Genomic DNA, 26,710 nt, shown 5'->3' on the forward strand with positions numbered 1-26,710 from the left:
CTCTGTTATGATATCAGAGCTCTTCCTTTGAAGAGCTCTGCTGCGCACTGTATTCCTCTTTCATCTTCTCTATCTTTATGAATCTTTTATGTGCTTACGACCTGTTTCTTGTTTTCTTTTAGTGAAATGGCAGGAGAGCGAACAACGAGAACAAATACACCTACGCTGGAACCCTCCACAAGCAGTTACCTTTATCTCCATCCTAGTGAGAATCCAACAACTTCATTGGTCTCGCCAGTGCTTGACTCAACGAATTACCATTCCTAGAGCAGTTCCATCATAACAGTGTTGAGTGCGCAGAATAAGGTGAAATTCGTTTTGGGTACTCACCCCTATACACCAACGAACGACTCTACACATTCAGCTTGGATCAGATGCAACAACATGGTTGTTTCATGGTTAGTGCATTCGGTATCTCTCCCAATTAGACAAAGTATTATTTGGATGGATGTAGCTGTCAATATCTAGAACGACTTGAAAACTAGATATTCGCAAGGTGATCTCTCTAGCTGATTTGCAATTTGAGGCATCTTCTTTGAGTCAAAACGACTTATCTATAACTGACTATTTTACAAAACTCAGAATTATTTGGGATGAGCTTGATAACTTCCAACCTAACCCTATATGTGTTTGTCAAATTAAGTGTACTTGCTCTGTAGCTTTTGATATCAGTAAAAGAAAACGCGAGGACCAAACTATGCAATTTCTACGTGGGCTTAATGATCAATTCAACAAAATTCGACCGCACGTACTTGATGAGCATATACTTATTCACACTCACTAGCCTTTTTCATGAATTATTGGACTATAAGAATAAATAAATCCATTGTTTTAATTTAGATTCATATAATTGAGTTTATTTGGGCCTTAACTATTATTATTGTTAATTTTGTGTTTTTAGAATAAATTATCAGGAGGAAGCATCTACCTTTTTGAATGGGCCAAATATGCAAAAGTCCAAGTTGCTTCTTGAACCAAAACAGAAAACAAATTCTGAGGAGAAGAAAGAGAAAATAAAATCTACAATATCTCCGAAACAGAATTGGAAGCAAATCTTCTGCAAAATATAAGAATTCTGGAAAGTTGGAAACTTGGAAATTGTTAACAAAATATAAACTACAATATTTTCCCAAGATCCTTGGAGAAGAAAAGCCTATAAAAGGACATAAGCATCAATGAGAAAAGAGGAAGCTTCATAGGGTTTTCTTAGTTTCTTTTCTTCTTTGTAATTCTTTAGTTTTGCCTTTGCATGGAAGGCTAAACCTTTTTGGTTGATTCTTTTGTAATCATTCTCATGGAGTATACGCATGGAACAAAGTGGGTATTGATTAAACCAGTAGACGCATATTTTACTGGTGACTTTCAGTTGAATTAGATTGGTGCATGTTAAATCTGGTTTAACTCTATTGGAGGATTGAGAAAAGATTAATCTTTAGAGAACCTGTGAAGAATTCAATGGTGGGAGAACTTGGGATCAACCGCTTTTTATTTGTTGTTTCAATTCTCTTTTATATTTCATGCATAACTATCTCAATCCCTTTTTTATTATTATTGTTATTGCTAACTTTTATTGTTTGCGGATAGGCCGTTGCCGGGGAATTCAATTTGATTTTGGTTATCAGGTTTTTCTTTTTATCTGCATAATTTTGTTTATTTTCCTAATTTTATTTTCTGCATATTTAACCTGTGTTTTCTTCCTATTAGTTTTTATTTATTTAGTATAGCAATAAAAAAAACGAAAAGAAATAAAATAATAAAAAATCTAATATTTAGGATATCTCTTATCTTTATTTTATTTTGATTTGTTTTTATTTTTTTCTTTATATCTTTTATCTTTATTTTGTTTTGATTTGTTTTATTTTCTTTCTTTATATCTTTTATCTTTATTTTGTTTTGATTTGTTTTATTTTCTTTCTTTATATCTCTTATCTTTATTTTGTTTTGATTTGTTTTTATTTTATTTTATCTCCTATATCTTTTATCTTTATTTTGTCTTGATTTGTTTTTATTTTATTTTATCACCTATATATCTTATCTTTGTTTTGTTTTGATTTATTTTTTTATTTTATTCCTTTATATCATCTTTATCTTATTTTGTTTTGTCTTTATTTTATATCTTTTTTGTTTTTAGTTATTTTTTATTTTCTTTTGTCATTCTTTATTTATTTATGTTTTTGTTTTATTGTTAATAATATTGATGTTTTTATTTTCTATATTTATTTATTTTTACATTTTTTTTTCTCATTTTTAAGCATTAAGTGTAGCAACGACGCCAAATTTGATAACTGTCGTTTTGCTGTCAAATTAATATGATTCTAGCGTAGACTTGTCTAACACTAGAGAGATGATAGTATAAGTGTGGTCAGATGACCCCAAGGTCGTCTCCCAACGAATCCAATAGTAAAATCAGTAGATCAGTGTTTATAATCTATCTGCAAACAATAAAAGTTAGCAATAACAATAATAATAAAAAGGGGTTGAAATAGTTATGCAAAAAAAAAAAAAAAAAAAACAAATAAAAAGCGGTTGACCCCAAGTTCTTCCACCATTGAATTCTTCACAGGTTCTCTAAAGATTAATCTTTTCTCAATCCTCCAACAGAGTTAAACCAAATTCAACATGCGTCAATCTAATTCAACTGAAACTCACCAGTAAAACATACGTCTACTGGTTTAATCAATACCCACTTTATTCCATGCGTATACTCCATGAGAATGTTTACCTCCTCTCTCTTGAATCATGCACCCAAGAAATTAATTAGAACAATGCGAACTAACTAAGAAACCAAAGTTTAAGACAAGGAAGACTCTCAATGATGCGTTCAAGTACAACCTCTCACAAAAACTAGTTTTCCAGAAGATTAGACAATAAAAACAACTGCTATAGAGAATTAAAAATCGAAACTTTTATTGAACAAAATCTCAGAACTCAATGGGAAATTACAAAAGAATCAACCAAAAAGGTTTAGCCTTCCATGCGGAGGCAAAACAAAAGAATTACAAAGAAGAAAAGAAACTAAGAAAACCCTATGAAGCTTCCTCTTTTCTGCTTGATGCTTATGTCCTTTTATAGGCTTTTCTGCTTCAAGGATCTTCATAGGGTTTTTTTTAGTTTATTTTCTTCTTTGTAATTCTTTTGTTTTGCCTCCCCATGGAAGGCTAAACCTTTTTGGTTGATTCTTTTGTAATTTCCCATTGAGTTATGAGGTTTTGTTCAATAAAAGTTTCGATTTTTAATTCTCTACAACAGTTGTTTTTATTGTCTAATCTCCTGGAAAACTAGTTTTTGTGAGAGGTTGTACTTGAACGCATCATTGAGAGTCTTCCTTGTCTTAAACTTTGGTTTCTTAGTTAGTTCGCATTGTTCTAATTAATTTTTTGGGCGTATGATTCAAGAGAGAGGAGGTAAAAATTCTCATGGAGTATACTCATGGAACAAAGTGGGTATTGATTAAACCAGTAGACACATGTTTTAGTGGTGAGTTTCAGTTGAATTAGATTGACGCATGTTCAATCTGGTTTAACTTTGTTGGATGATTGAGAAAATATTAATCTTTAGAGAACCTGTGAAGAATTCAATAGTGGAAGAACTTGGGGATCAACCGCTTTTTATTTGTTATTTTAATTTCTTTTATATTTACTGCACAACTATTTCAACCCCTTTTTATTATTATTGTTATTGCTAACTTTTATTGCTTGCAGATAGATTCTAAACATTGATCTACTGATTTTACTATTGGATTCGTTGGGAGACGACCTTGGGGTCATCTGACCACAATTATACTATCATCTCGCTAGTGTTAGACAAGTCTACGCTAGAATCATATTAATTTGATAGCAAAACGACAACTATCAAATTCTACGTGGGCTTAATGATCAATTCAACAATATTCGATCGCACGTACTCCTTATGGAACCGGTACCACCTATTTCTAAAAAAAAAATTCTTTAGTGGCTTAGCAAGAACGCCAATTAGCAAGTAACTTTCTGATTCTGAATATTAACCATACTAGTGCGAGTCATAATTATGCTCCTACTTGCTCTTTCTGTGGAAAATTTGGTGACACTGAGAATATTTGTTTCAAAAGGGTGGGGTTCCCCAATTAGGAAAATAAAAATTTTAGGTTTAGTGGCAAAAGGAAGATTTGTACCCATTGCGGAAAGAATGGTCATACCATTAATACTTGTTACCAGAAACATGGTTTCCCTCCAGGTTATAACCCACCTAATAGCAGGACCAGTCCTTTACTCAATGTTAATGTAACTGATGATGTTTCTTCTGAGTTTTTTCAACAAGAACAAGTAAATGGGGACATGCCCTCTGTATTCACAGCCCAACAATATCAAGTTTTATTAGCACTGATCAAGCAAAATTCCATCAATAGTGTTGCGAACCAGCCCCCTGTACAGTTGAATCAAGTGGGCTCTTTCGCTGTCAATAAAGATCAAAAGGATTCTTCAACGGGTAATGCCATCTTCTCTAATCTCTATTCTACTGTTAAAGGTTCTTAGATACTAGATTCAGGAGCAACTGATCATGTTTGCACTTGTTTATCTGACTTTACATCATATAAAATTATAAAACTTGTTCTTGTTAGTTTGTCGAATGGTCATCGGTTTTATACTAGTTGTTCTGGAACTGTGGCTTTTAGTAATAAACTTTACCTTACTGATGTTCTATATGTGCCTGAGTTTACCTTCAATCTTGTTTCTGCATCTAAACTTGCTTTAAATTGGAACTGTCATTTGATTTTCTCATCTAAGGATTGTGTGATACAAGACAATTTAACGAAAGAGAAGATCGGTATAGTTGAGGCCAAAAATGGCTTGTATATTTTTCATTCTTCTATCTTTCAAAGAAATGTCACAAACAAATACATTCCTTCTATCCATTGTGTTTATAAGGATGTTAATGTGTGGCACAACAGACTGGGACATCTTTCTAATGAAAGACTGCATGTTTTGAGATCTATATACCCCTGTATTTCTGTTCAAAAACCTTATCTGTGTGATACTTGCTATAGAGCAAAGCAAAGAAAACTCTCTTTCCCTTTAAGTCATTCCAATACTTCTAATATCTTTGATCTTTTACATATGGATATTTGGGGCCTTGTTCTATTATTTCTATGCATGGTTTTCGATATTTTTTAACTATTGTGGACGATTTTTCACGTTATACTTGTTGAAGATGGTTGATGCCCCTTCAAGATTGTGTTTGATGAAGACTTCTATGTACATTTCATTTGTATTTTGCTTTGCTTTAAGTGTGTCCTAGGTAGTGCTTAGAGGTTGTTTTAGAGTGGGCTTTTTGTTGAATAACTCACCTCATAACCACTGGCCATGTGATAAGAACAAGCATAAGTTTTCTTAAACTGTTTTTCACATGTTTTACAAAAAACACGTTTACTGCATAAAAATAAATCTGTTCTTTTCTAAATAAACAAATTCATTTTTACACTGATGCCTTGGCTAAGTCTTGTAAAAATTAGATTTTGTGCATCATGTATTTTGACTAAGTCTTCTATCTTTCAAAACGAATGAGTTTTAAATAGTTAAACTTTCTCTGTTTTCGTTTTGAAAAATAAATCTGTTCATCTGTAAATGAATAGATTCTTTTTGTCTCTGGTGCCATGTCAAGCTTAAACGATTTTCAGTTTTATCTCAGCACCAGAATGGTTGACTAAGTCTCCTCACTTAACAAACTCTCTAACTGCTTTTGAAAATAAATCTGTTCATTTTATTTTCAATCTGTTCATTTTATAACAGCTTTAACTGTTTTTCAAAAATCTGTTATAAGTTGGTTTTCTATAAAATGAAAACTTGTTTTCTGAGTTTAATAATCGTTCATACATTTGCAAAAACAAGTTTTGACAGCAGAGAATTAAGAGTTTACAAAGGATTAGCATTTGTTCTTCAAAGATTTAAAAAATCACAAAGTGCTTGTTCTTGGTTTGGTTCCAAAAGCTTGGTGTGAGGTGTAGCTACTGTTCTAGCAATCTTGCCTACTGTTTTAAGGCAGATCTTTGTATCCTCAATCAGGTGTAGTCGTTTCACTTCTCATTTCTTGTTATAGTTTGGTTGAACACTCTTCTTGATAGGTTTTCTTGAAGAGTGGGTGTGTGCTGAAATAGGTTTTTTCAGCAAGAGTACCTAAGTTCTTGTAGGGTTCAAGAACAGTGGGAATTGTACTTGGTTGTACTGTGTTTTAGTGATTTCCACCTGGTTTTGGTGAAGACTGGATGTAGCTCAGTTGAGTGAACCAGTATAACTGCTTGTGTTCATTCTCTCTCACTCTCTGCAATTTCGTTTCTGCATAATTGATAAAACAGCAAAGAAATAAATCTGTTCAATTGAAAATAAATCTGTTCTTTCTGGGCGCTGTGCATACTGTTCTTAATTTCTGGAAAACTGTCTGGCTTCAATAAGAACATTAATAATCTGTTAAAGGCTTATAAAACAGGTTGAGTGTGATAGATTGTCTCATTAATTGTCAAGCCCTTAACTGAACCTAAATCACATTAATTGGAATTAAGGTTTGTTGTTTTCTGTGTTTCACTGTTTTTCAGTCTGATATTTCTGTGTGTGCATCTGGAAAATCTATCTGCATAAATCTTGTGATTAACCTTGCTGTATAAACGCTTTTCAAACAAAAACAGTGCTGAAATAAATCTGTTCATTTTCACATAAATCGATTTATTTTCTGTAAAACTGTGTTAAACACGGTTTCTGCGAGAAAGTTTTAAAAGGTCAAATTCACCCCCCCTTTTGAACTTTGGCACTATTAAACCCAACAATACTTGGGTAATCCCTATGTGTACGAAATCGGAAGTTACAACCCACATAGTTAGTTTTTTTATCTTATGTTGAAAACCATTTTCACACCACTGTCAAAACTATATGTTCTGATAATGGTGCTGAGTTTGCCATGACTAATTTGGTTTCTTCTAAAGGCATCATTCATCAAAAAACCTGTGTTGAAACACCGGAACAAAACGGTATTGCATAACGTAAACACCAGCATATTCTTAATGTTACACGTGTTTTGCTTTTTCAAGCTAATCTACCCCCCATCTTTTGGCAATTTGCTGTTTTGCATGTTGTTTTACTCATTAATTGTATTCCAACCCCTTTATTGCAAAACATGACTCCTTATGAAAAGTTACATGGCTCTCTTTATGATATTTCTTCTTTGCGTGTTTTCGGTTGTCTTTGTTACTCTAGCATTATTACTTCTCACAGAAAGAAACTTGATGACATATCTGTATCTGGTATTTTTTTAGGTTTTCAACCTCATACTAAAGGTTACCTTTTTCTTAATCTTAGAAATCATAAAATTGAGATCTCAAGACATGGTGTCTTTTATGAAAATCTCTTTCCATATAATTTGAAAGTTGATAAAAATTATAGTCCCAACAACTTGTCTTTGCGTATTCCACAGTCTTATAATTCAAATTATGATCTTTTTTTCTGACAATTGCAATACTGCTACTGAGCTCATTATACCCACTGGAAATATGAATACTACTCCACCAAGGAGATCAACTAGGGCCAAGAGACCTCCAGCTTACCTTCAAAATTTTCTTACTGATTTGCCATCTACACACATTGTAAGTTCTAAGTATCCCATTAACAATTTTGTATCATATTCGGCTTTATCTTCTAATTTTAAAAGTCTTATTGCTTCCTTTTCTTCTTCTATTGAACCCAAAAACTATGAGGATGCTTCCAAACATGACTGCTGGAAAAAGGCTATGGTAGACGAACTGGAAGCTCTCTCGACTAATCATACATGGATTCTTGTGCCTCTGCCATCGGGAAAGAAAGCCATTGGATGTCGATGGATTTACAAACTCAAACACAAATCTGATGGCACGATTGATCGTTACAAAGCACGCCTCGTGGCCAAGGGTTACACACAACTTGAAGGACTCGACTTCCTTGACACGTTTGCCCATGTTGCAAAGCTGACCACCCTGCGCCTTTTACTTGCGCTAACTGCATCTCATAACTGGAATCTGAAACAGCTAGACGTTAACAACGCTTTTCTTCATGAAGATTTGCTTGAAGAGGTCTACATGAAGCCACCACCTGGAGTTGTTGTTCCTAATTCAAATTTTGTCTGCAAACTGCAACGCTCCCTCTATGGTCTCCGTCAGGCTGGCAGACAATGGTACGCCAAATTATCCAACTTTTTACTTAATAATGGTTATATTCTATTTGTTGCTGATCACTCATTATTTTTAAAAACTACAGATACTCACATAACTTCTCTTCTTGTGTATGTTGATGACATCGTTCTCACCGGGAATAATACTGAGGAAATCACCCACATCACCAATCAGTGTGAACAAGCTCAGTCAATTTGTTTATGCACCCACCATAGTTCATCATCAGGCTGTTTTTCGTATTCTTTGATACCTCAAGAATGCACCTGGTAGTGGTATTTTTCTTTTAGCAACAAGCACAACCCAACTCAAGGCATATAGTGATTCAGATTGGGCAGCTTGTACCGAGACAAGAAAATCAGTTATTGGTTTCTCTATTTATCTTGGTGACTCTCTCATTTTCTGGAAATCGAAAAAGCAACAGACTATATCCAGAAGTTCATCTGAAGTTGAGTATAGAGCTCTCACAACCACCACTTGCGAGATACAATGGTTATCCTATCTGCTCCATGATCTCCACATTCCTTTCATTCAACCAGCCACACTTTATTGTGATAATCAGTCAGCAATACAAATTGCTTCCAATCAAGTATTCCACAAACGAACCAAACATATAGAAATCGACTGTCATCTTGTTAGGGAAAAACTAAATGCTGGACTGATCAAACTACTCTCCATCCCTTCCTCCATGCAAACAACAAATATCTTCACCAAGCCTCTACCTCCTTCCATCTTCAATGTGCTTCAATCCTAGATGGGAATGAAGAACTTATACTCCCAGTTTGAAGGGGGGTGATAAAGTATATATGTTCTATTTTTATTGGGCCCCTGTATCTTTGGGCTTTTTCTGTTTTAAGGCTTTCTTTTTCTTTTTACTTTCTAGCACCATATATTCCCTCTTGTCCTGTTTTGAGATACATTAAATAATAATAGAATTGATATTCTTTCCTTTTCTTCCTCTATTGTTTTTCGTCGCTGCCTTTCCCTGTCTCTGTTCTTTTCAGTGCTACATTAGGGTTTTCTCTATCTCTGGCTTCTTGATTCTCTCTTGCTAAGCAAGGCTTCTTTCTTCGACTCCTTTCTAGCTTCCGCAGGTTTGCTCTACCAATCCCAAAGACTAGCGTCAACTCTGTTATCCACAATAGTGTGAGATTAGAAATCTTAATGATAGATTAAAGAAACATTGTATTACATTCTTGTTGGGTGAGATTAATTGTTATCCTCATCGAGTGAAAGAAACAAATATCGTAATCCTACTTTCATAGTAAAAATATTTTCTAGACTAGGTTTCGTGAATTTTTATTTCTCAAATTAAAATTATCAGTGTCATCATTTTTTTTATTTTATCTGCTTATTGTTTTTCTGCATTACCCATTTTATATCCACACAAAGATAAGTTAGTTCTGATTTTCTCCACTGTATGGATGAAGTGGAGGAGATCTCAACCTAAAAAATGAAAAAAAAAAAATCTTCCACCTTAACAAACTCTATTATGCAAAACCTTCTCAAACCTAAGGAATCAATATATAGATGAAGTTAGGAAGTCTTGGCTAAAAAAGAAAATTTTCTTTCATAAACGACTTTTAGTTTGTAAGAACCTTTCGAGCCTAAAAGACGATGTACTACTTCAATTTGAAATAATGTTACTATTATATTTAACATCACCTTGGATAACATAATCAATTCGTATTATGCAACTGATATCCTAAGTGCGAATTCAATATTAAGAGAAATTGAGTAGTTAATCTCGATTCATTAAGATAAAAAAGCTTGTTAAAGTAGTTTAAATATTGGAAGACCTAAGAAAATGATGAACACAAAACATCTGGGATAAAGAAAAATGAGTATGTGGGGGGTTTGCAGACTTGGGTGAAGTGTCTTGATCTCTATTTTAGCATTGGTTTAGATTAGAGTAAGTGAGAATTAGATTAGGTAAAGTGTCTTGAATGAATTAATCTTCAATACTTAGGGTAATCTATTCATGATTAATTAATTTTACAAGCCTTTAGTCTTTTTCTTTGTCTCAAATTCAACACTGTTTCGGAGGTTGGTCTTCTTTGTTTGTCAGCCAACTGAAATTCAGCAAATTCTTTCTTTTGTGAATTTGAAGCTTTGACCATTAAAAAGGAAACCAAATGAACTACAAACAAAGTTTGAGAGTGGACTGTGGCTAGAACATCAATCTCCAAAAATCAAATCAATAAGCTGAAATTGCATTTAGAAAAATAGTTGTTGTTGGAGGAGAACTAGTGGAGTTTTCTTGTAATATTCTTAGAAAAGCAAAATTAATAATGGAACACTCTCATTCACTCAATCATATAACTTGGTTTATGCCAAAAATGAAATGAAAATAAAAGAGCAGGAATAAAAGAATTAAGAGAATGGGAGTAAAAAATGTGGTGTTTGGTGAGATAAGAATGTGAAGAAAAAAAGTAAAACGATCATTTCCTTACTTATTTAGATGAATGAAAGGAAATATAGAAATAAATTGTATAAAAGTTTATCCAAATTAAAAAAAAAAAAAATATATATATATATATATTTAACTTAGAAAATGTTATTTTCAGATCCAATATTTTTTTAATATCAATTTATCATTATATTTTTTATGTTAAAAATTACTGTTTATTTTTTAAAACTTTGGGAGAAAAATTGTATCCCCTGTTTATATGCACTAGATGGGGAAATTGTTGAAATAATAAACACACCAAAGTTCATTCTTATTTTTGTCTCTTCTTTCATTTTCGCTTCCATTATCTTCCTAAGTTGGTCAGTGTCTGCTTTGAAAGATACCAAACCCTAAATTATTTTCTCCCGATTAAATGATACCCTTCAGGAAAATAAAATCCTCTAACTAGGAGATTTCATGTGAAACTAAAATTAAAAAGCATTGATAATAACATGAACTTGAAATTGAGCATTTTCCAACGTACCACATTTCATTTCATATATTTTTTTTCCTTTATTTGATTATTCTGTGAAAAAGACATACTCAAAATCTTACACTAATTAACTGAACTCTATATTGAAGGAATAAATATTACATGTTCTCGAACGGATGTTGGGACCTAGAGAACGATTGCTATGCTCCTCTTTCGGTCAGTCATTGTCACTTTTAGCGTTCTGTATCATCCCAGTCTGTGTAACCAGACAACCGAAAAGAGGAAGACGAAGCAATAAGTTAAGAGTGACAACAACCAAACAAAGGGAGGAGTAAAACAATCGTTCTCTAAACCAAAACACTCACTAGTTCCTAAACAATTCACAGTAAATTTTAACCAAACAACATATAAATATGCCAATTTGCATTACAAAGTTGTATTGTACTTTTTGTTTTGTTTTTATTAAGTAATAGCTTTATATGAATAGGAACACACATCATTCTTGCAAATTATAGGCACTTAGAGAACACTCCGCAGTCTACTCCTAAATTTTCGAGTAATAATATTCAAGCTCCATTTTCAAAGGAAAAGTATCAATTTCCACCTCATTTAAAAGAGAATAAATTTTTTTTTGAAAGGAAAATAGCAAATATGTCAAGTAATCTAATTAACAATTTTTTTCACGTGGAAAAGTCTAATTAACAAATTTTAGGTCTTGAACTTAAGGAAAGATTTAAAATTTAATCCTAGAATTTAAAATGCATTGATTTTATAAAAATAATAATAAATCAAATTTCAGAAATAAATCACTAAAATAAGTCTATTTTTAAAAAAAAAAATACTAAAATAAATTTAAGCAGTGAACAATTGACCGAAATAAGGTTTTAACTCATATTTACTTTCTAAACTTTAATGTATTGTTTAAATGATGTGATAGAAAGTAAAATATGAAATATAAAATAAATATACTGAAAAAAAATAGATTATTTGATAATTTAATCTATTATTAATAATTTTATTAATTATTATTAATACTTTTTATTTTTTTTATTATTATAATTTTAGTTATTACATAGCTGGTACCACCCAAAGGGCAATGACCACAACGTTTAACATGTGACTTGATGTTGAATGAAGATATTTCACATTTCAAAGCTTTCCACTTTTGACTGAAATTTAGTTTAATTGATAAATTTATTTTGAAAATAATTTACAACATCTAGTTTTACTATGCTAACAAATAAAAAAAGTACGTATATATATTAAAATATCTGTAAAAAAATGTACAAGTTTCTTTTGTTTGTATAATCAATTGAAAAGGTAACAAAAAGTAAAAAAGACGCACATTGCACACTAGTGGTGCGAGAAGGAATACTTATAAAAATTATCTTAAGTTTTAGAAAAAGATTCGAATTTATAAAACAGAAATAACCGTCAATCATTGTATTATAAGTTTGAAAAACCCCGAATATATAGAGAAATTTAATTTAATGTCAAATTATTTTTATGGTAGAATTCAATATTTTATTTTCATGGTTAGAAGAGGAGATCTTTCATATTTTTGTGTAGTTTACACAGTCTAGTTGAATAAGCATTTATGAAGGAAGATTTTAGAGACTTTCAATTCAACTAAAGAAAATCGAAATTATAGTTATAGTATCATACTCTTTTATTTATCTACAAATCACATTAATTATTATTTGTACTGTATGTTAAATAGACATCTTTTTTTTTTATTTGACCAAAAGACAAGGTTCCTTATAGATTGATAAAATTGTAAATATTTTATTTTTTATTAGGTATATTTTTTATTTATTTTAACAATTGTTTATTTGAACAATGTATTCATTGAGACTAATATGTAATCGAAAATTTTAAGAGAGACATTTTACCCGCTAATTTAGAATTTGTTTCCAACTAAATTGTGGGAATAATTCTTTTATTTCTTGTTGAGGGAGTTTTTCAACCAATGCTAAAAGGTTGTTAATGTTCATGCACTCGCCATAAGTGGAACTTTTGAAATTATGTTAAATTACTAATCAAGCACAAAAAGTGCACGAACCATATCAACAGACAAAATGGAAGGTTGGTTCCATATGAATATGATTAATCTATCTCAAGAAAATATATAAGAAAAACTTGAATCATTATTCTGTTGATCAATACAAAATTATTTCTAAGTCTATTTGTCTTGTTGAAAGAAAAGACACTAATCAATTCAATGCAACATCATTTTTGTTTATGATGCATAAGTGGAACCCCACATTCAACCTCAAACTGAAAATACCCTAAATATATAATAAATTGTACCTAAACAAGTGACCCATTGAGAATGATCCTTGACTTCTCATTTTATTTTCCTTGTTCTTTATTTATTTTTGAAAAGGTAGGAACTTAACCATAGGGTCTGTTTGATAATACCATAGGATAATAAAACACTAATATAATAGTATAAAATCTACCAAAATATTTTTATAGTGTTCTAATGTTCTTATCAAATTGATGAGGGTAGGATGTTAATTAATTTATGTTTCAGTTATTTTTCTTTTTCATTCTTTTTCTTTATATTTTCTTTAAGTTTGACTTCTTAATTAAGTTCACTATTCATTATTTTTATAAAAATTGAAATGATTTTTATGATTTCGGATTTAGGGTTTGGGTTGCATATTTTAATTGAGAAATATCCTTTACTATAGTGTCTTCTTCCTTTTAAAGTGGAATATAGGGGTATTTTTGAAGTTGTGTTGACATTCAAGTTAAATGAATGTACAATCTCCCAAGTCATTCTCCGAAATGTGATTTTCCATTAAAGTAGTATTTTTTTTTTAAATTATGATTTTAAGTAATTTTTTTTACAAAAATACCATAAATATAATTTTAGAGTAAAAGTCATATTTTATAAATACGATATCACACTCAAAAAGTTATATGCATTGTAACACCCCATAATTTACATATAACTATTACAATAAAAGTTCTATCAGTTTCTATACAAATTTGGAGTTTTTCAAAACATTCTTAATACATTATTAGGATTTATAGAAATACAAATATTTACATATTCATAACTCAAAATAAAACTCTGAAACCTCTAAGGCTCTCCAGTACTTGTATGGTCATCTGCTCATGTATATAATATAGTCATCGCAGTTCAAACACAGTAAGAAAAAGTAAGGGTAAGCTAGTGAAAATAGAATTTTATAATATACACGCTTAAATCCAAAGGGAAAACCAAATTACATGATCAATTTCTCAAATTATTCAATTTTCTTCAAATCTCAACAATAAAACGATCACATAGATCTCACATGGATCTACACATCCAAAATATTCAACAAACAACGTCTTCCGGAAGACCCGTATTAAGCAAGTCCTACCAGAGACTAACACTTGATCCAAAGATTACCAGCGAATCCAATAGAAAGGATCAAGGTAAGTTCAATACAACCCAAGTCGTGCATCTCATATGTCACGGTGTGCATGAACTTCCCCATCAGCTTCTCACCACTTGATATCTTACTCTATGTGACTTAGATCATCAGTGAAGCTCGAAGATCTCTGTTACCACATAGACATCAATACTTAATACATAGCAAACATCAGTCTATACATTATCCCAAATGTATGAATTCAATTTCATACCATTCCGCCATACAATATCATTCAAAAAGTGATCCACAATATTCAAAAGCTTAATTAACATAAAAAAAACAACACTTAAATATTAAACCATCAAAATCTAATATTTTATAAATTTTAAATAATATATAAACAAACAACACAATATATAAACACACAACATCCCTGCAAGAGAAATTGAATATTGGGATCACGTCCCTTCCGCATTCAAATCTTCTAGCCTAGGGTGCTATAAAAAATTAAATTTAGCTTCTCTTACATCAATTGTTTGCTTTCCAAACAACTTCTAGAATTTTATTTCCCACAGTCTCGATAAGCTTCAAGATTTACGGGCCTAATGCAAGTTATCCAAACATAACAAAAATTCAGTATATAATAGAATAAGTTGAGAGGATTAAACTTCTCAACTGATCCCACCAAGATTGATGACTAAATCCTAAGGAAAAACAAAGAGAAAAAATGATATTTAGAGTAAAAATGAACTTACTCTGTTTAAAAATCTGATCGGGTAGAAATGTTTCTTAACTTCTCAGCTACAGCGTTATATGATCATATTCTAAAATAGACGAGGTATGGAGTGAGAAATTAAAAGAAAAAATAGAATGAAGAGATAAAGAAATGGAAGAAAGAAAAGAAAGAAACCGTACCCGGGTCTCTGTGTTTTTTTTAAAACGCTCTTACATGCCTAAAGTATAATATTTATTTTAAAATTGTATTTATAAAGTACGGTTAACCATTTTCATAAAAAAAACTTTTTTTTTTCTAAAAACATAATTTTTGAAAAAAAACACTAGTTTAGTGAAAAATATCCAAATAACTCGGACTCTTTTCTTATATAAGAGGAATTTTTTTTTTCTTATATAAGAGGAATCTTTTGTTTAAATTTCTTTAACATTAACCTAAGATGCACCTAAGTTAAAAAAACAAGAGACGTTTTATCCATACTTATGATAGCTCTTTTCAGAACCTAATTAAATTTAATTATTTCTAATTATTAGAATCTAATCATGATTGCTAAAGGATTAAAAGGAAGATTGATTTTTGGGTCATATCATTTATACTCAGACTATTTATTTATTTATTTATTTCTTCATCATGCTAGTTACTAACTTATTTTGATAATTAATTATTACATCTTTATTAGTTTGGTACATGCTAATTTGAAGAAATTAGTCCAAATCAATAATCAATAAGTTAATGATACGAATCAATTGGGTTTTGTACAGTTAATTGAATTTGTATGCACTAATTTCTTTTGATAAATTGTTATAAAACCCAATCTATTTTTAAGTTAAAATATGTTTTCTAATTATCCTTTTTATATAATATTTTTTATAACGCTTTTTGTAATATCAATTTCTATTTCATGTTTTTTCCCTTCTCTCTTGAATTTACGGATACATAACACAAATACAATTTTTTTCTTGTTTATTTCATCAAAGAAAACAGATTGACCAAGATTTAAAGGCAAAGTTGTTCCTTCCAATTTACAGAAGTTTCATACATTATATGAAAGTTTGGTGTTATAGAAGCTAGTTAAGTAGCTTATTTAATAAGAATATTAAGCTACCTTGAGTTTGAATTGATTTTTTTTCTTTTAAAAAAATATTAGTTTACGAGTTTTTATTTAATAAGTTATTAGAAGTAAAATATGACTTATAAGTTGGAATTTTTAATTTATTCTATTATTTTTTAGAAATAACAATTTACCTTCGGATGATTATAATATCTTTATTTTCAACAAATTGCATGTGCATATTTTTTTTTTATGAAATATACTTTACATGATAATAATAATAAATTTTTTTTTTTTTTTTGACGGAAAGACGTATTTTTCAGTTTAGGTACACAATCATAGTTTGTAGCACAAAACTCAACAAATATTTAAATAAGTGGTTCAAAAACATTTCAGCATTAGCATATACTCCAAAACTTTGAACCAATTATTCATATGAAAAGCATTTTGGTCACACTTTACTTGTCATTCCAAAAAGAAAAATTGCAGAAAATTCGTCATATGAATCATGTACTTTCAAAATAAGTATGAATTTGATATGATGATCTCATCAGCATCCCAAAAGCTCAACCATTGTTGATTTCAAATTAGCAATTGAGTTTTTCTATTACAAATTAATTATACCTTTAGAATACTTTCAATCTGTGAAATAAGTCTTAAAATAATCTATATCTATGATACATGAAAAAAAAATACTAAAGCAATTTTAAATTTTGTCCAAAAATAAGCAAAGGTAAATTTAAAAGCAGAATGCATTTTTTTTTGTTCTACATATATTTTCTCTAATCATTGAGTTAAAAGACTAATTTTGCTTACCATATTATGATTATCATTGATGTGATAAGTTTTCATATAGGATTACACACAAATTCAATTACATGAACCATCTCGTTCCCCAACATGAGTGTAACATTCTACTACTTCATCGAGTTAAAAGAAAAGTATATAAATATACATATTGGAATATTAACAAAAATAGCATTTTACAGTTAAAAAGTATCATAAAATAAATTCCATTATATTTTTATGTGCAAAAATGTTATACTACTATTATATAAAAAATAATTTTTTAAAGAAAAATAAATAAGAAAAATATGATCGTAAAAATTATTTTAATTAGTCTTATTACTAAATTATGTAAGAAAATATTTTAAGGTTGTATAATTAAATTAGTCTTATTACTAAAAAATTTATACTACTATTACATAAAATTAATTTTTTAAAGAAAAATAAAATAAGAAAAAAAATATGATGGTGAAAATGATTTTAATTAGTCTTATTATTAAATTATGTAAGAAAATATTTTAAGGTTGTATAATTAAAATGGACTAACTCACTCCACTTGAGTTTACGTGAATTAATATTAAAAAGTACATGTTTTCGCTTGTTGACCTTGGTCGAACTTAGAAGTGGGCTCCGAGTTGAAGCAACTTTCTTTGGTGTTAATGAACCGAAATGAAGGTGCTTTGTGATAAAGGGGGCTCCATTTATTGGTCACACTCCGACGATCAAGTCAGTAAGAGCATTCAAACTATAAAATCATATCAGTGTAAAATTCTAAAAAAAAACTTACCTTTACTCAAGGTCTTAAACCCTTTTATAGACATTCCTTCGACAATTTTATCAACAAGAATATAATTTCAACAAGAATATAATCTCAACAAGAATATAATCTCAACGACAAGAATATTTCGTTAATGTGTATCTTTATTTTTCGGGTACAATGCAACATTATTCCTAACAACTTTTATTTACATCGAAAATATATATTCGCTTAGCTACTTCAGTTATTCATCATATGGTTTTGCTTTTAATTATCTTTTCAATATAGATCGTCAATTATCTAGGCCGACCTCATGATATGTCATTGGGCTCATATTCATCCATGCCGAACTAGGTATTTCCCAAATGGACCTGTCTAACTGAGCTACTACATTTGAGTGTTTGGGACGTCTGACCAGTATAGTACATAAGATCAAAAGATCCATATAAATATTCTATAAGATCTTTTAGGACAAAATTAAGTTTTGAATTTAAAAAGTTGACTTAGGTTAAAATTAAAGAAAGTGATTAGTTTAAGGATGTGATATAATTGTTCTAAATGAAATAAAAGTGATTTTTTTTTTTACTTAAAGTCAAGGTGGAATTAGTTTAACTAAGTTCAAGTTAAAATTATTATGATGAAAATTACTTCTTTGGATTTCAAATAAAAAAGGATATTTTATTCTAGATTAAGTTTAAAATATGATAATAGAGACTAAAGCAAAGATGTTCTAAATGAGTGACTAGAAGATGTCTTAATTAAGATTAATTTGAAAATTTATTAGTTGAAACTAAGGTAAAGATTTGTTTAACAATGATAAATCAAATTATGTTTATTCAAACAAGTTGATGATGTTTTAGGCAAGGTTGAATCAAAGATATCTTTGATAAGATTGGTTCAAAGATGATCTAGACGAGATTAAGTAAACGAGAATAAGATAAAGAAGTTTTAACCAAGATCAAGATAAGATTGAACTAAAAATGTGTTAAACAAAATGTTATTTCACTAAAGTTAGATAAAAATATGTTTGTTAAAAAATTGAGCTAAAAATATCCTAACAAAAACTTAAGTCAATGTAGAGTAAAAAATTATTTTTAACAAATATCACTTTGTCATTACTTGTTTAGATCAAGTTGAATATACTCTATTGAAACTACTCAACTAAGACTAAGTTAAATATTTGTAAAAAACTAAAATATACTTTTGAAAAAATTAACACTAATAAATTGTCCACGTAAATTCTAAATTATCCCTATATTAAATAGATTAAAAGATTTTAGATCAGCATAAAATGAGTAAAAAAATTATGATGATCAATTAGTTTTACTTTGAAGAACCTAAAATCAAAGAATTTACAAACTATTTTCCAAAATATTGAAATGATTTGTGTTGGATAAGAGATTTTGTTCATCACCTAATGAGATCTTAAACTACTCTAAATATACTAACTACTTAGTTTTGTTGAATATAAATGAGAATAAGATTTTTAGTTGAAAGTAAAATGGAAGGTGATAAATGTGACGAAAGTTTTGAAGAAAAGTTATAAATGCAAATATAACATATATGTTGGATTTGTGTTATTGTCCTTTAAAATTGTACAAGACCTATTTATTATGGTTGAAACTTAAACACTCTAATCTACTATGATTTTTCTTCCAAATAACAAACCCAAAATTTAGGATCTTTGCCAATTAATTTACACCAATTCAACGGATCCTTATACTTACATTCAACAAACTTATCCATTAATTAACCATATTCATTACTTTAATATCGAACCAGCCAAAAATTATTATGTCAACCAAATTAAGATTTAAATGATTTTTGTTGTTGTTTCATTCATTTGTGTACTTCGCATATACGATTCTCTGTAAAAAAAATATTTTAGTTTTCAATAACAATTTTAGTTTTACTTTGCATACAATTTGTTTAGACTTGACACATATTTTTTTATGTAAAGAAAAAATAATAATCAATATAATATAAGCAGTGTTTTTCTCTTCCATTAAGGTTTATATCCTTATTTTCTTTTGGCATTCTTTATTCTCTGTGAAATCTAAAGAAGATGAAAATTTTAACTTTTTGTATACACATTATCATTTTTAGGTTTCATTGTTGAAAACAACATTCATTAATTATATATTGATTAATTTTTTTTAAAACAAATTATTTTAAAAAAATACACATCCCATCCTACTCAACTATTAATATGATAATTTAATGCTCAACTTATCGTTTGAATCGTGTAAATAAACCAGAGAGACCAAAGCAGTTTTTTTTTTTATATATAAGAAACCAAAGGGTTTTTTTAAAAGTATGAAAATATAAAAATTATTAGAACCTAGAAATAAAAAAAAATTGATACATATTTTTGTCACACTCATTTGCTAACATATCACTTACACTTAACAAGTATAAATAGAGATTAGGAATTAAAACAGAAATAATATTTTATCTATATTTTTTTATTAAAAGGTATACAAAATCCATAAATTTACTTGGGAGAAAAAAGTTATGCAAGTCTTCCACTATTTTTTTTTCTTTTTTAATAAATTGACTTGTTTTTACTGTCTGTATTCATTTTTTAAAATCTTATTATAAATATAAAATATTTATCACTTATGATGACTAATTTCTACTTAAAAATTCAATAGGTAATTTTTCAAGGTTTTTAATTACGATTTTTATCAACAAAATTTAAACTTGAAGTCTTATGTAAGAAATTCAAATCTAATCGGATTTGCATTAACATAATATCAGAAGAAAAAAATGCTTTACTTTATGAAGTAAAAAAAATAATGAATAGACTTAATTATCATTCTTAGCTTATATAAAATTAAGTAATTTTTGTTATAATAGTACTCAACCTTAAAGGCTGTCAAAAAAACAAAGTTCAAACAAATTGGAAGCAAGAAGATAAAGAAACTTACAGACATCTCATGAATGCAGAATTAAAAGGGGTTTAAGGATTAAAACAAAAGAGATTAAAACAAAACTGTGATAAACACAATGGAACAAACAAAGACAAGGTGAGATTTTTATTTGTAGTTTTTTACTGTGCTGAGTTGATTCTATGGACTGCATTGATTAACATGGTAAGTGCTTGAGCCATAGGTGACAATGAATGGAGCTTCTCCTTAATTAGGATGTAACTGATACCGAATAAAGGTTGGGTCAAGAGCAGTGGGGCATAACATAGTGTCATTAGGTTCCTTCCCTCTGTGCAAAACATTTCACCACACACACTCTCACCGTCATTCACACTCTAGTTTATTTTCAACCCAAATCATCGCTGTTAACTAGGACTATATTTCAAAGAAGATAAACATGTGATTATCTTTCAAGTTCCTTGCCTTCTATGGGGTTGAACTGGGAGCACAGACATAACCATAACATTTCATCATTTCATGCGCAGCTGTTATTATCCTCTGCTCACCAGACCCTATATAAATCCCCAAATTACGGCAACTTAAAAACCCACCAAAGTTTCCTACCGCATTCCCATTGGGTTCAGTTTTGTTTTGCAACTCATTAAAGTTAAGGCCTTTCAAGCCATTCACACTGTTGTCAGTTAATAGAGAGATCTAGACATTTTAACCATTTGGGGTGTCAAGAACAACCAAAATAACTTGTGGGGTGTGAGGTTCAGCAATCTTCATCAAGTGTCACTGAATTGGTGACCCTTTGATCAAAGGGCCAAAAGGGTACCCGGGAACCTCCCCAATCGGTTGAATTTCGCCACCAAATAATGGTGTTTGGAAATAGCCTGTTTTATCCCATCCTGGGTTTTGCGTCGTTTGTGGTTTTTGTTTACATGTCTTTTGGGGGCATAAGGTTCAGCGTTTTGGAGGAAGGGCCAGAATTGAGCTTTGTGGAGAGAAACGGGACGCAGTTTGTGTTGGATGGAAAAGCGTTTTACGTAAACGGGTGGAACTCTTACTGGTTAATGGTTCAGTCGGTGGATGTTTATTCGAGATCCAAGGTTCGAGAAATGATGAAAACCGGTGCCAAGATGGGTCTCACTGTGTGTCGAACTTGGGCGTTCAACGATGGAGACTACAATGCCCTTCAAACTTCTCCTGGTCATTTCGATGAACAAGCTTTCCAGGTAATTTTTTTATGTTCCTCGTTGTTTTTCTAATTATGCAACTTATTGCTAAGACAATTTGGTAATTGTGTTTTAGTGTGCCTTTTTTAAGCTTCACTTCGGATACCGACACAATTTTTGTTTAGTTTTTGGGTGTGCGTGTGTAGAGTGTTGTTGGAAATTGCGTTTATGGTTTTCGGGGTTTTGTTTTCCCTTTTTCTTTGCGCCCTTCTATTTTTTGTTCTCTTTTCCTGAAAATTGGATTGAATGTTTATGGTTGTCTGTGTCGGTGTTTGCAAAACTGGGGATTGGCTTTGGTTCAAATTGTATCGTGGGAATTATCTTGGGTTGCGATAGTTCTAAAATATGAAACGAATCATGACATAGTTTTGTCTTTAGAGCTGAATATTATAGTTGTGCTAATGGAGATACCATTTTTATCCTTCTGCGTAGTGTTTCTGTGGTTAGTATCTAAAGCAGAATCAAATTAAATATGGTCTTTTTCGTTTATGCTGCTAAGATTGTGTTCATTGCGAAGACGACTCAATGTGAAATACGTGTTATTTTTCTTTGCCCTTTTGCCATCCTTAATCAACCAATCACATATGAAATTGTACCAAAAATGGTGTCCGTGGTGTTTCTGACTTTTGACATAAAATAATTTATTGGGACATGGCACAATTAAAAGGTTTCTGAAAGAAGCAATGCATGCTTATTTTTCAAATAGGCACAGTTCATACATCAAAACAGTCTCTTAAAGGGTTATGATGGTTGAATCTACCCTTTCTTTATGCCTGATGAAATAATACAAATGCTTTATGTTGCATCACTGATTGCAGTTCCTTATGCTCATGTGATGATAAGTAAGTTGTTTCTAATGTAGCTTTATTTGTGAATGAAAATCACGGTGACAGGCCTTGGATTATGTGATAGCAGAAGCAAGGCAACATGGAATTAGGCTCCTTCTTAGCTTAGTGAATAATTTGCAAGCATATGGTGGGAAGAGTCAGTATGTGAAATGGGCATGGCAAGAAGGGGTAGGCTTAAGCTCCTCCAATGATTCTTTCTTCTTTGATCCATCTATCCGTACTTATTTCAAGAATTACATCAAGGTATGACATGCCTATCTTTCTTTTCTTTTCCCCCTGCATCCTGCATTTTTAGAATAAACAAAGGAGAGTGACTATTGCCACTGTTTTTAAATTAAAATTTATAGAATTTCTCTAAGTCAGAAGTTTGATAAACAAAGAAGAAAAATAGTATTTTACTTGAAAATTATTAGAATAGCAGTTGCATTGTACAAGGCACTCCCTTAGACAAGTAATTCTTGTTAGAAACATAAATATAAACTTTGAAGTAATAAAATATGTCCTCATCTAATAGTTTAAGCTTTTGACTTGTTGCTTTATGACACGGCATCAAATCAACAGAGAGAAACAGAGTTTGCACGAGGGGGAGGAGATATAATATAAATAAAGTAATGAAACATTCACGTGTGCTCATATCATAGCTTAAGCTTTGGAATAATTGGTTTGTGACAAGATTGTTCTACCATTTTACTAATTAACTGTCTGATTTTTCCACCCTACAAAGGTTCTCCTTGGTAGAATTGGATTAAGATTCCCCTCAGTTCTGAAAAATAAAACTGCATGAGATCTGAACTCAACCATTTCTTTCTTTTAATATCCGATCTTTTTAATGTATTAAGTAAAGGAAAAGTAGCATGAATTGTGAGATTGTGCAGTTCTTTCTCAAATTGTTGGAGATCCATTTCCCACCAATACAGGGGTGCAGCCTTATTGGGAAGCAAGGAACAAAATTGCCAATCCATAAGTTTTATTTTGTAATATAAATAACACATAAATAATCTCATTTCTGAGGCTTCATCTATAGCCATGATTCATGACTTTATATGAAGCTTGTATCTCCTGCTTCCCTGGATGAAAATTATCTCCTCCTTTACCTTCTAAATTGTACAAGTAACATTTGTTTTTGTGCAATGGACATTATTTTCTGGTTGTCTGCAACTCTTGAACCTGTCTTAAATCAATTAATCGTTTCCTTTGATTTTTTTTGCAGACTGTCTTGACAAGGAAGAATAGCATCACCGGCATTGAATATAGAAATGACCCCACCATTTTTGGTTGGGAATTGATTAATGAACCTCGTTGCATGTCTGATCCTTCTGGTGACACTCTACAAGTAAGTTCTAACCTGTGCTTAAGCCCCTTGAAATACTTATTAAAAACTATTCTTGCACTATCCAATTTTTAGCCCTTTTTCTCTGTGGAGGGTTAGACCAATTATGGATCTATCATAAGAAGGCCTTACCTTCCTTTGCAAGAGGTTGATTCCACAACCTGAACCTGCAGTGACCCCTAGTCACATTGCAGCAACTCCAAATTATGGTAGAATTTATAGAAAAGGACAGTTTTATTTTGATTTTTAAGTATACACTTAACTGTGGTAGAATTGCAGGGATGGATAGACGAAATGTCAAGTTTTGTCAAATTGATAGACAAGAACCATCTGTTGACTGTGGGGCTGGAAGGTTTTTATGGTCCAAATGATCCAAAAAGTTCAACTGTCAACCCTGAGCTTTGGGCATCCAGACTTGGGTCTGATTTTATTCGGAACTCCAAAATATCAAATATTGATTTCGCCTCTGTTCATATCTATCCTGATCATTGGTAAGCATTTCCTGAAAACTATGTTCTTTAGTTTTGAGCTTGCATAATGTTCTAAGAAAAAGAAACTATCACAGATCACAACCTGCAGAAGGAAGGTTTCAAGGTGATCTAATGCGATTGTCATATATGGGTGATCAACTGTTGCAGCAAGTTCTATTCAAATTTTTAGTTACACCCTCTAAAAATACATATATCCAAACCTCAATTGTGGTGATTTCATGTTTTAATATAGATTGCCTTTATTCATTCATTTTTTTCACAGGTTTCATGAGCAAGTATTCGAAGACCAACTTAAATTTGTTTCCAAGTGGATGCTTTCCCACATTGAAGATGGTGACAAAGTTTTGAAAAAGCCAGTCTTATTCTCTGAATTTGGATTATCAGAAACAAATCAGAACTTCTCATTGTCAGACAGGGAAAAAATGCACAGAACTGTTCTAGACATAATTTATAAATCTGCCAAGAGAAACAGATCTGGAGGGGGGGCTTTGGTTTGGCAATTCCTAGTCGGTGGAATGAAGGAATTTTCTGATGAATATGGGATGGTGCCATGGGAAAGTTCGTCAACCCCTTCTATATTTATTGAACAGTCTTGCAGATTGGCCAATGCAAAGGGATCAACTCAACTGGATGTAAGTTTCAAAGAATATTGTTAACAAGAACAGAGGAAAACAATGTTCCCATTATGGAAACAGAAATTGGTACAAGATATTGTTATTTTCTTGGGTCATAGGTGGGTGAGGTCTTGTACAATATCATTCTGGTTTCAACTTTTCATCACCAAATACTGTAGAGGAGTGACTAGTTGAATACATGTTATAGCTTGAACAAAGTATCATTCAAATTGTGTCATACCAAAAAACCAAAATCTACAAGAAGATCCATGTAGATATCAAGGGAAAAAAAAGCTTTTTATGTAATTAAATCAAATTAAATTATCAAAATATCCGTGGATTGTATGCGGAGATTAGTGAAACCATTGCATCTAATTTCATTTTGTTTATGCTGCAAAACACCATTGTTGAACAAACCCTACACTTAGAAATTGCACAAAACCCATTCTTTTTTCTCGCAGAAAGAGACAGCATCATCCACAAAATATAATACGAAAGAGAAAAAAAAATAAAAAGCAATGTTCTTCTAATTACAACATGTATCTAACTAGAAACGCGCTTAGCCAATCTTGGTGAAGTTCTAACCCTAGGGCTCTTCTCAGCTTCACTGGCACTCTGCTTTCCATTAGGCTTTGATTTCTGCGCCGTTTCAACCACCGTCTTCTTTTCAGCACTCTTGACCAATCTCCTAGAACGAGTCAGAGTCTTCAAGGGCATTGTTTCGGGTTCATCCTTCTCCTGAGCAACCCTATCGAAATCATCGCCGAGCTTTTTGACTAAGCGGCTCTTCCGGACACGGGTTCTGGGAGGCTCAACCTCTTCTGGTTCTTCTTCTTCTTCTTCGTCCACAATGAGATCCATGTACCTTCGGCGTTTGGTCACCACCGGAGCCGGTGGAGGGGAAGGTGAGGAAGCTCTTTCGGATGGGGCAAGGACGGAATGGGCCGGGGCTGGGCTTAGGGACTGGGCCTTCTCGCGCTGGGAGCGGAGCTTATGGACGTTTCCTTCGATTTTACCCTGGAGGCGGAGGCGCTTGAAGCTAAGGCCGCCCATGGACCAGTGGGCCTCTTGGGCCCAAGACATGAATGGGTCGGTGACGGGGAGTGGGGGGTCAACGCGGTGGTCGTTGAACTTGACGTCGGTGTAGATGCGAGGACGAGGGAGGCTGGTGCCGTAGAACTTGCCGGGGCCGAGAGAAACAACCATTGTAGTCGGAGATAGAGGAAGATGAAGACGGTGGTGATGGCGCGAAAATGAGTGTAGGGTTAGGTTTGTTAAATAGGGAAGGCGAGAAGGAGGTGTTCATGGCGGGAACACAACCCTTGGCGGGACAAATTCGCGCTCCCAACGTTGAAATCTTTGGGCCTTTTCGATAGATGGGCTTGGGCTTTCTCCGAAGTAACAGTTTGGTTCGTTGCCGTTAAAACATATTTAAACAGATATTATTAATAATAATTTTTTACTTATTGAATACTGTTAATAACATATTATATTTATATCAATATTATTATTATTTAAATATATATATATATATATTATTACTAAGTGTATCTTATTACATCACATTCATTTTAG

At 31.4% G+C, this 26,710-nt stretch overlaps 2 protein-coding genes across 3 annotated transcripts; one reads left to right on the forward strand and one right to left on the reverse strand.

Moving 5' to 3' along the window:
• The first annotated feature begins 20,689 nt into the window (after positions 1–20,689).
• On the forward strand, positions 20,690–25,650 carry LOC137837579 (mannan endo-1,4-beta-mannosidase 2). 2 transcript variants are annotated; one of them, XR_016520539.1, is made up of 6 exons: positions 20,690–21,852; positions 22,746–22,943; positions 23,911–24,033; positions 24,310–24,521; positions 24,596–24,651; positions 24,784–25,497. XR_016520539.1 is itself a non-coding variant. In XM_068646604.2 (5 exons), the coding sequence occupies exons 1-5, from the start codon at positions 21,493–21,495 to the stop codon at positions 25,175–25,177; spliced, it is 1,287 nt and encodes a 428-aa protein (XP_068502705.1). In that variant the 5' UTR covers positions 20,690–21,492; the 3' UTR covers positions 25,178–25,650. The 2 variants fall into 2 exon arrangements, 1 of the variants encoding a protein (XP_068502705.1); XM_068646604.2 differs by lacking the exon at positions 24,596–24,651 and having other exon boundaries at positions 24,784–25,650.
• Positions 25,489–26,436, reverse strand: LOC137837580 (microtubule-associated protein). The gene has a single exon (XM_068646605.2). The coding sequence runs from the start codon at positions 26,339–26,341 to the stop codon at positions 25,679–25,681; it is 663 nt and encodes a 220-aa protein (XP_068502706.2). The 5' UTR covers positions 26,342–26,436; the 3' UTR covers positions 25,489–25,678.
• Between the last annotated feature and the right edge of the window lie 274 nt (positions 26,437–26,710).

The sequence above is a fragment of the Phaseolus vulgaris genome, chromosome 4, assembly GCF_051622355.1.
Source record: "Phaseolus vulgaris cultivar YP4 chromosome 4, ASM5162235v1, whole genome shotgun sequence".
NCBI classification, from domain to species: domain Eukaryota; kingdom Viridiplantae; phylum Streptophyta; class Magnoliopsida; order Fabales; family Fabaceae; genus Phaseolus; species Phaseolus vulgaris.

Coding starts and splice junctions, on each gene's coding strand:
- LOC137837579 (XM_068646604.2), top strand. CDS start 21,493: ATGGTGTTTGGAAATAGCCTGTTTTATCCCATCCTGGGTTTTGCGTCG. Junction 24,034..24,309: donor CTTCTGGTGACACTCTACAA/GTAAGTTCTAAC, acceptor GTAGAATTGCAG/GGATGGATAGACGAAATGTC. Junction 24,522..24,783: donor CATATCTATCCTGATCATTG/GTAAGCATTTCC, acceptor TTTTTTTCACAG/GTTTCATGAGCAAGTATTCG.
- LOC137837580 (XM_068646605.2), bottom strand. CDS start 26,341: ATGGTTGTTTCTCTCGGCCCCGGCAAGTTCTACGGCACCAGCCTCCCT.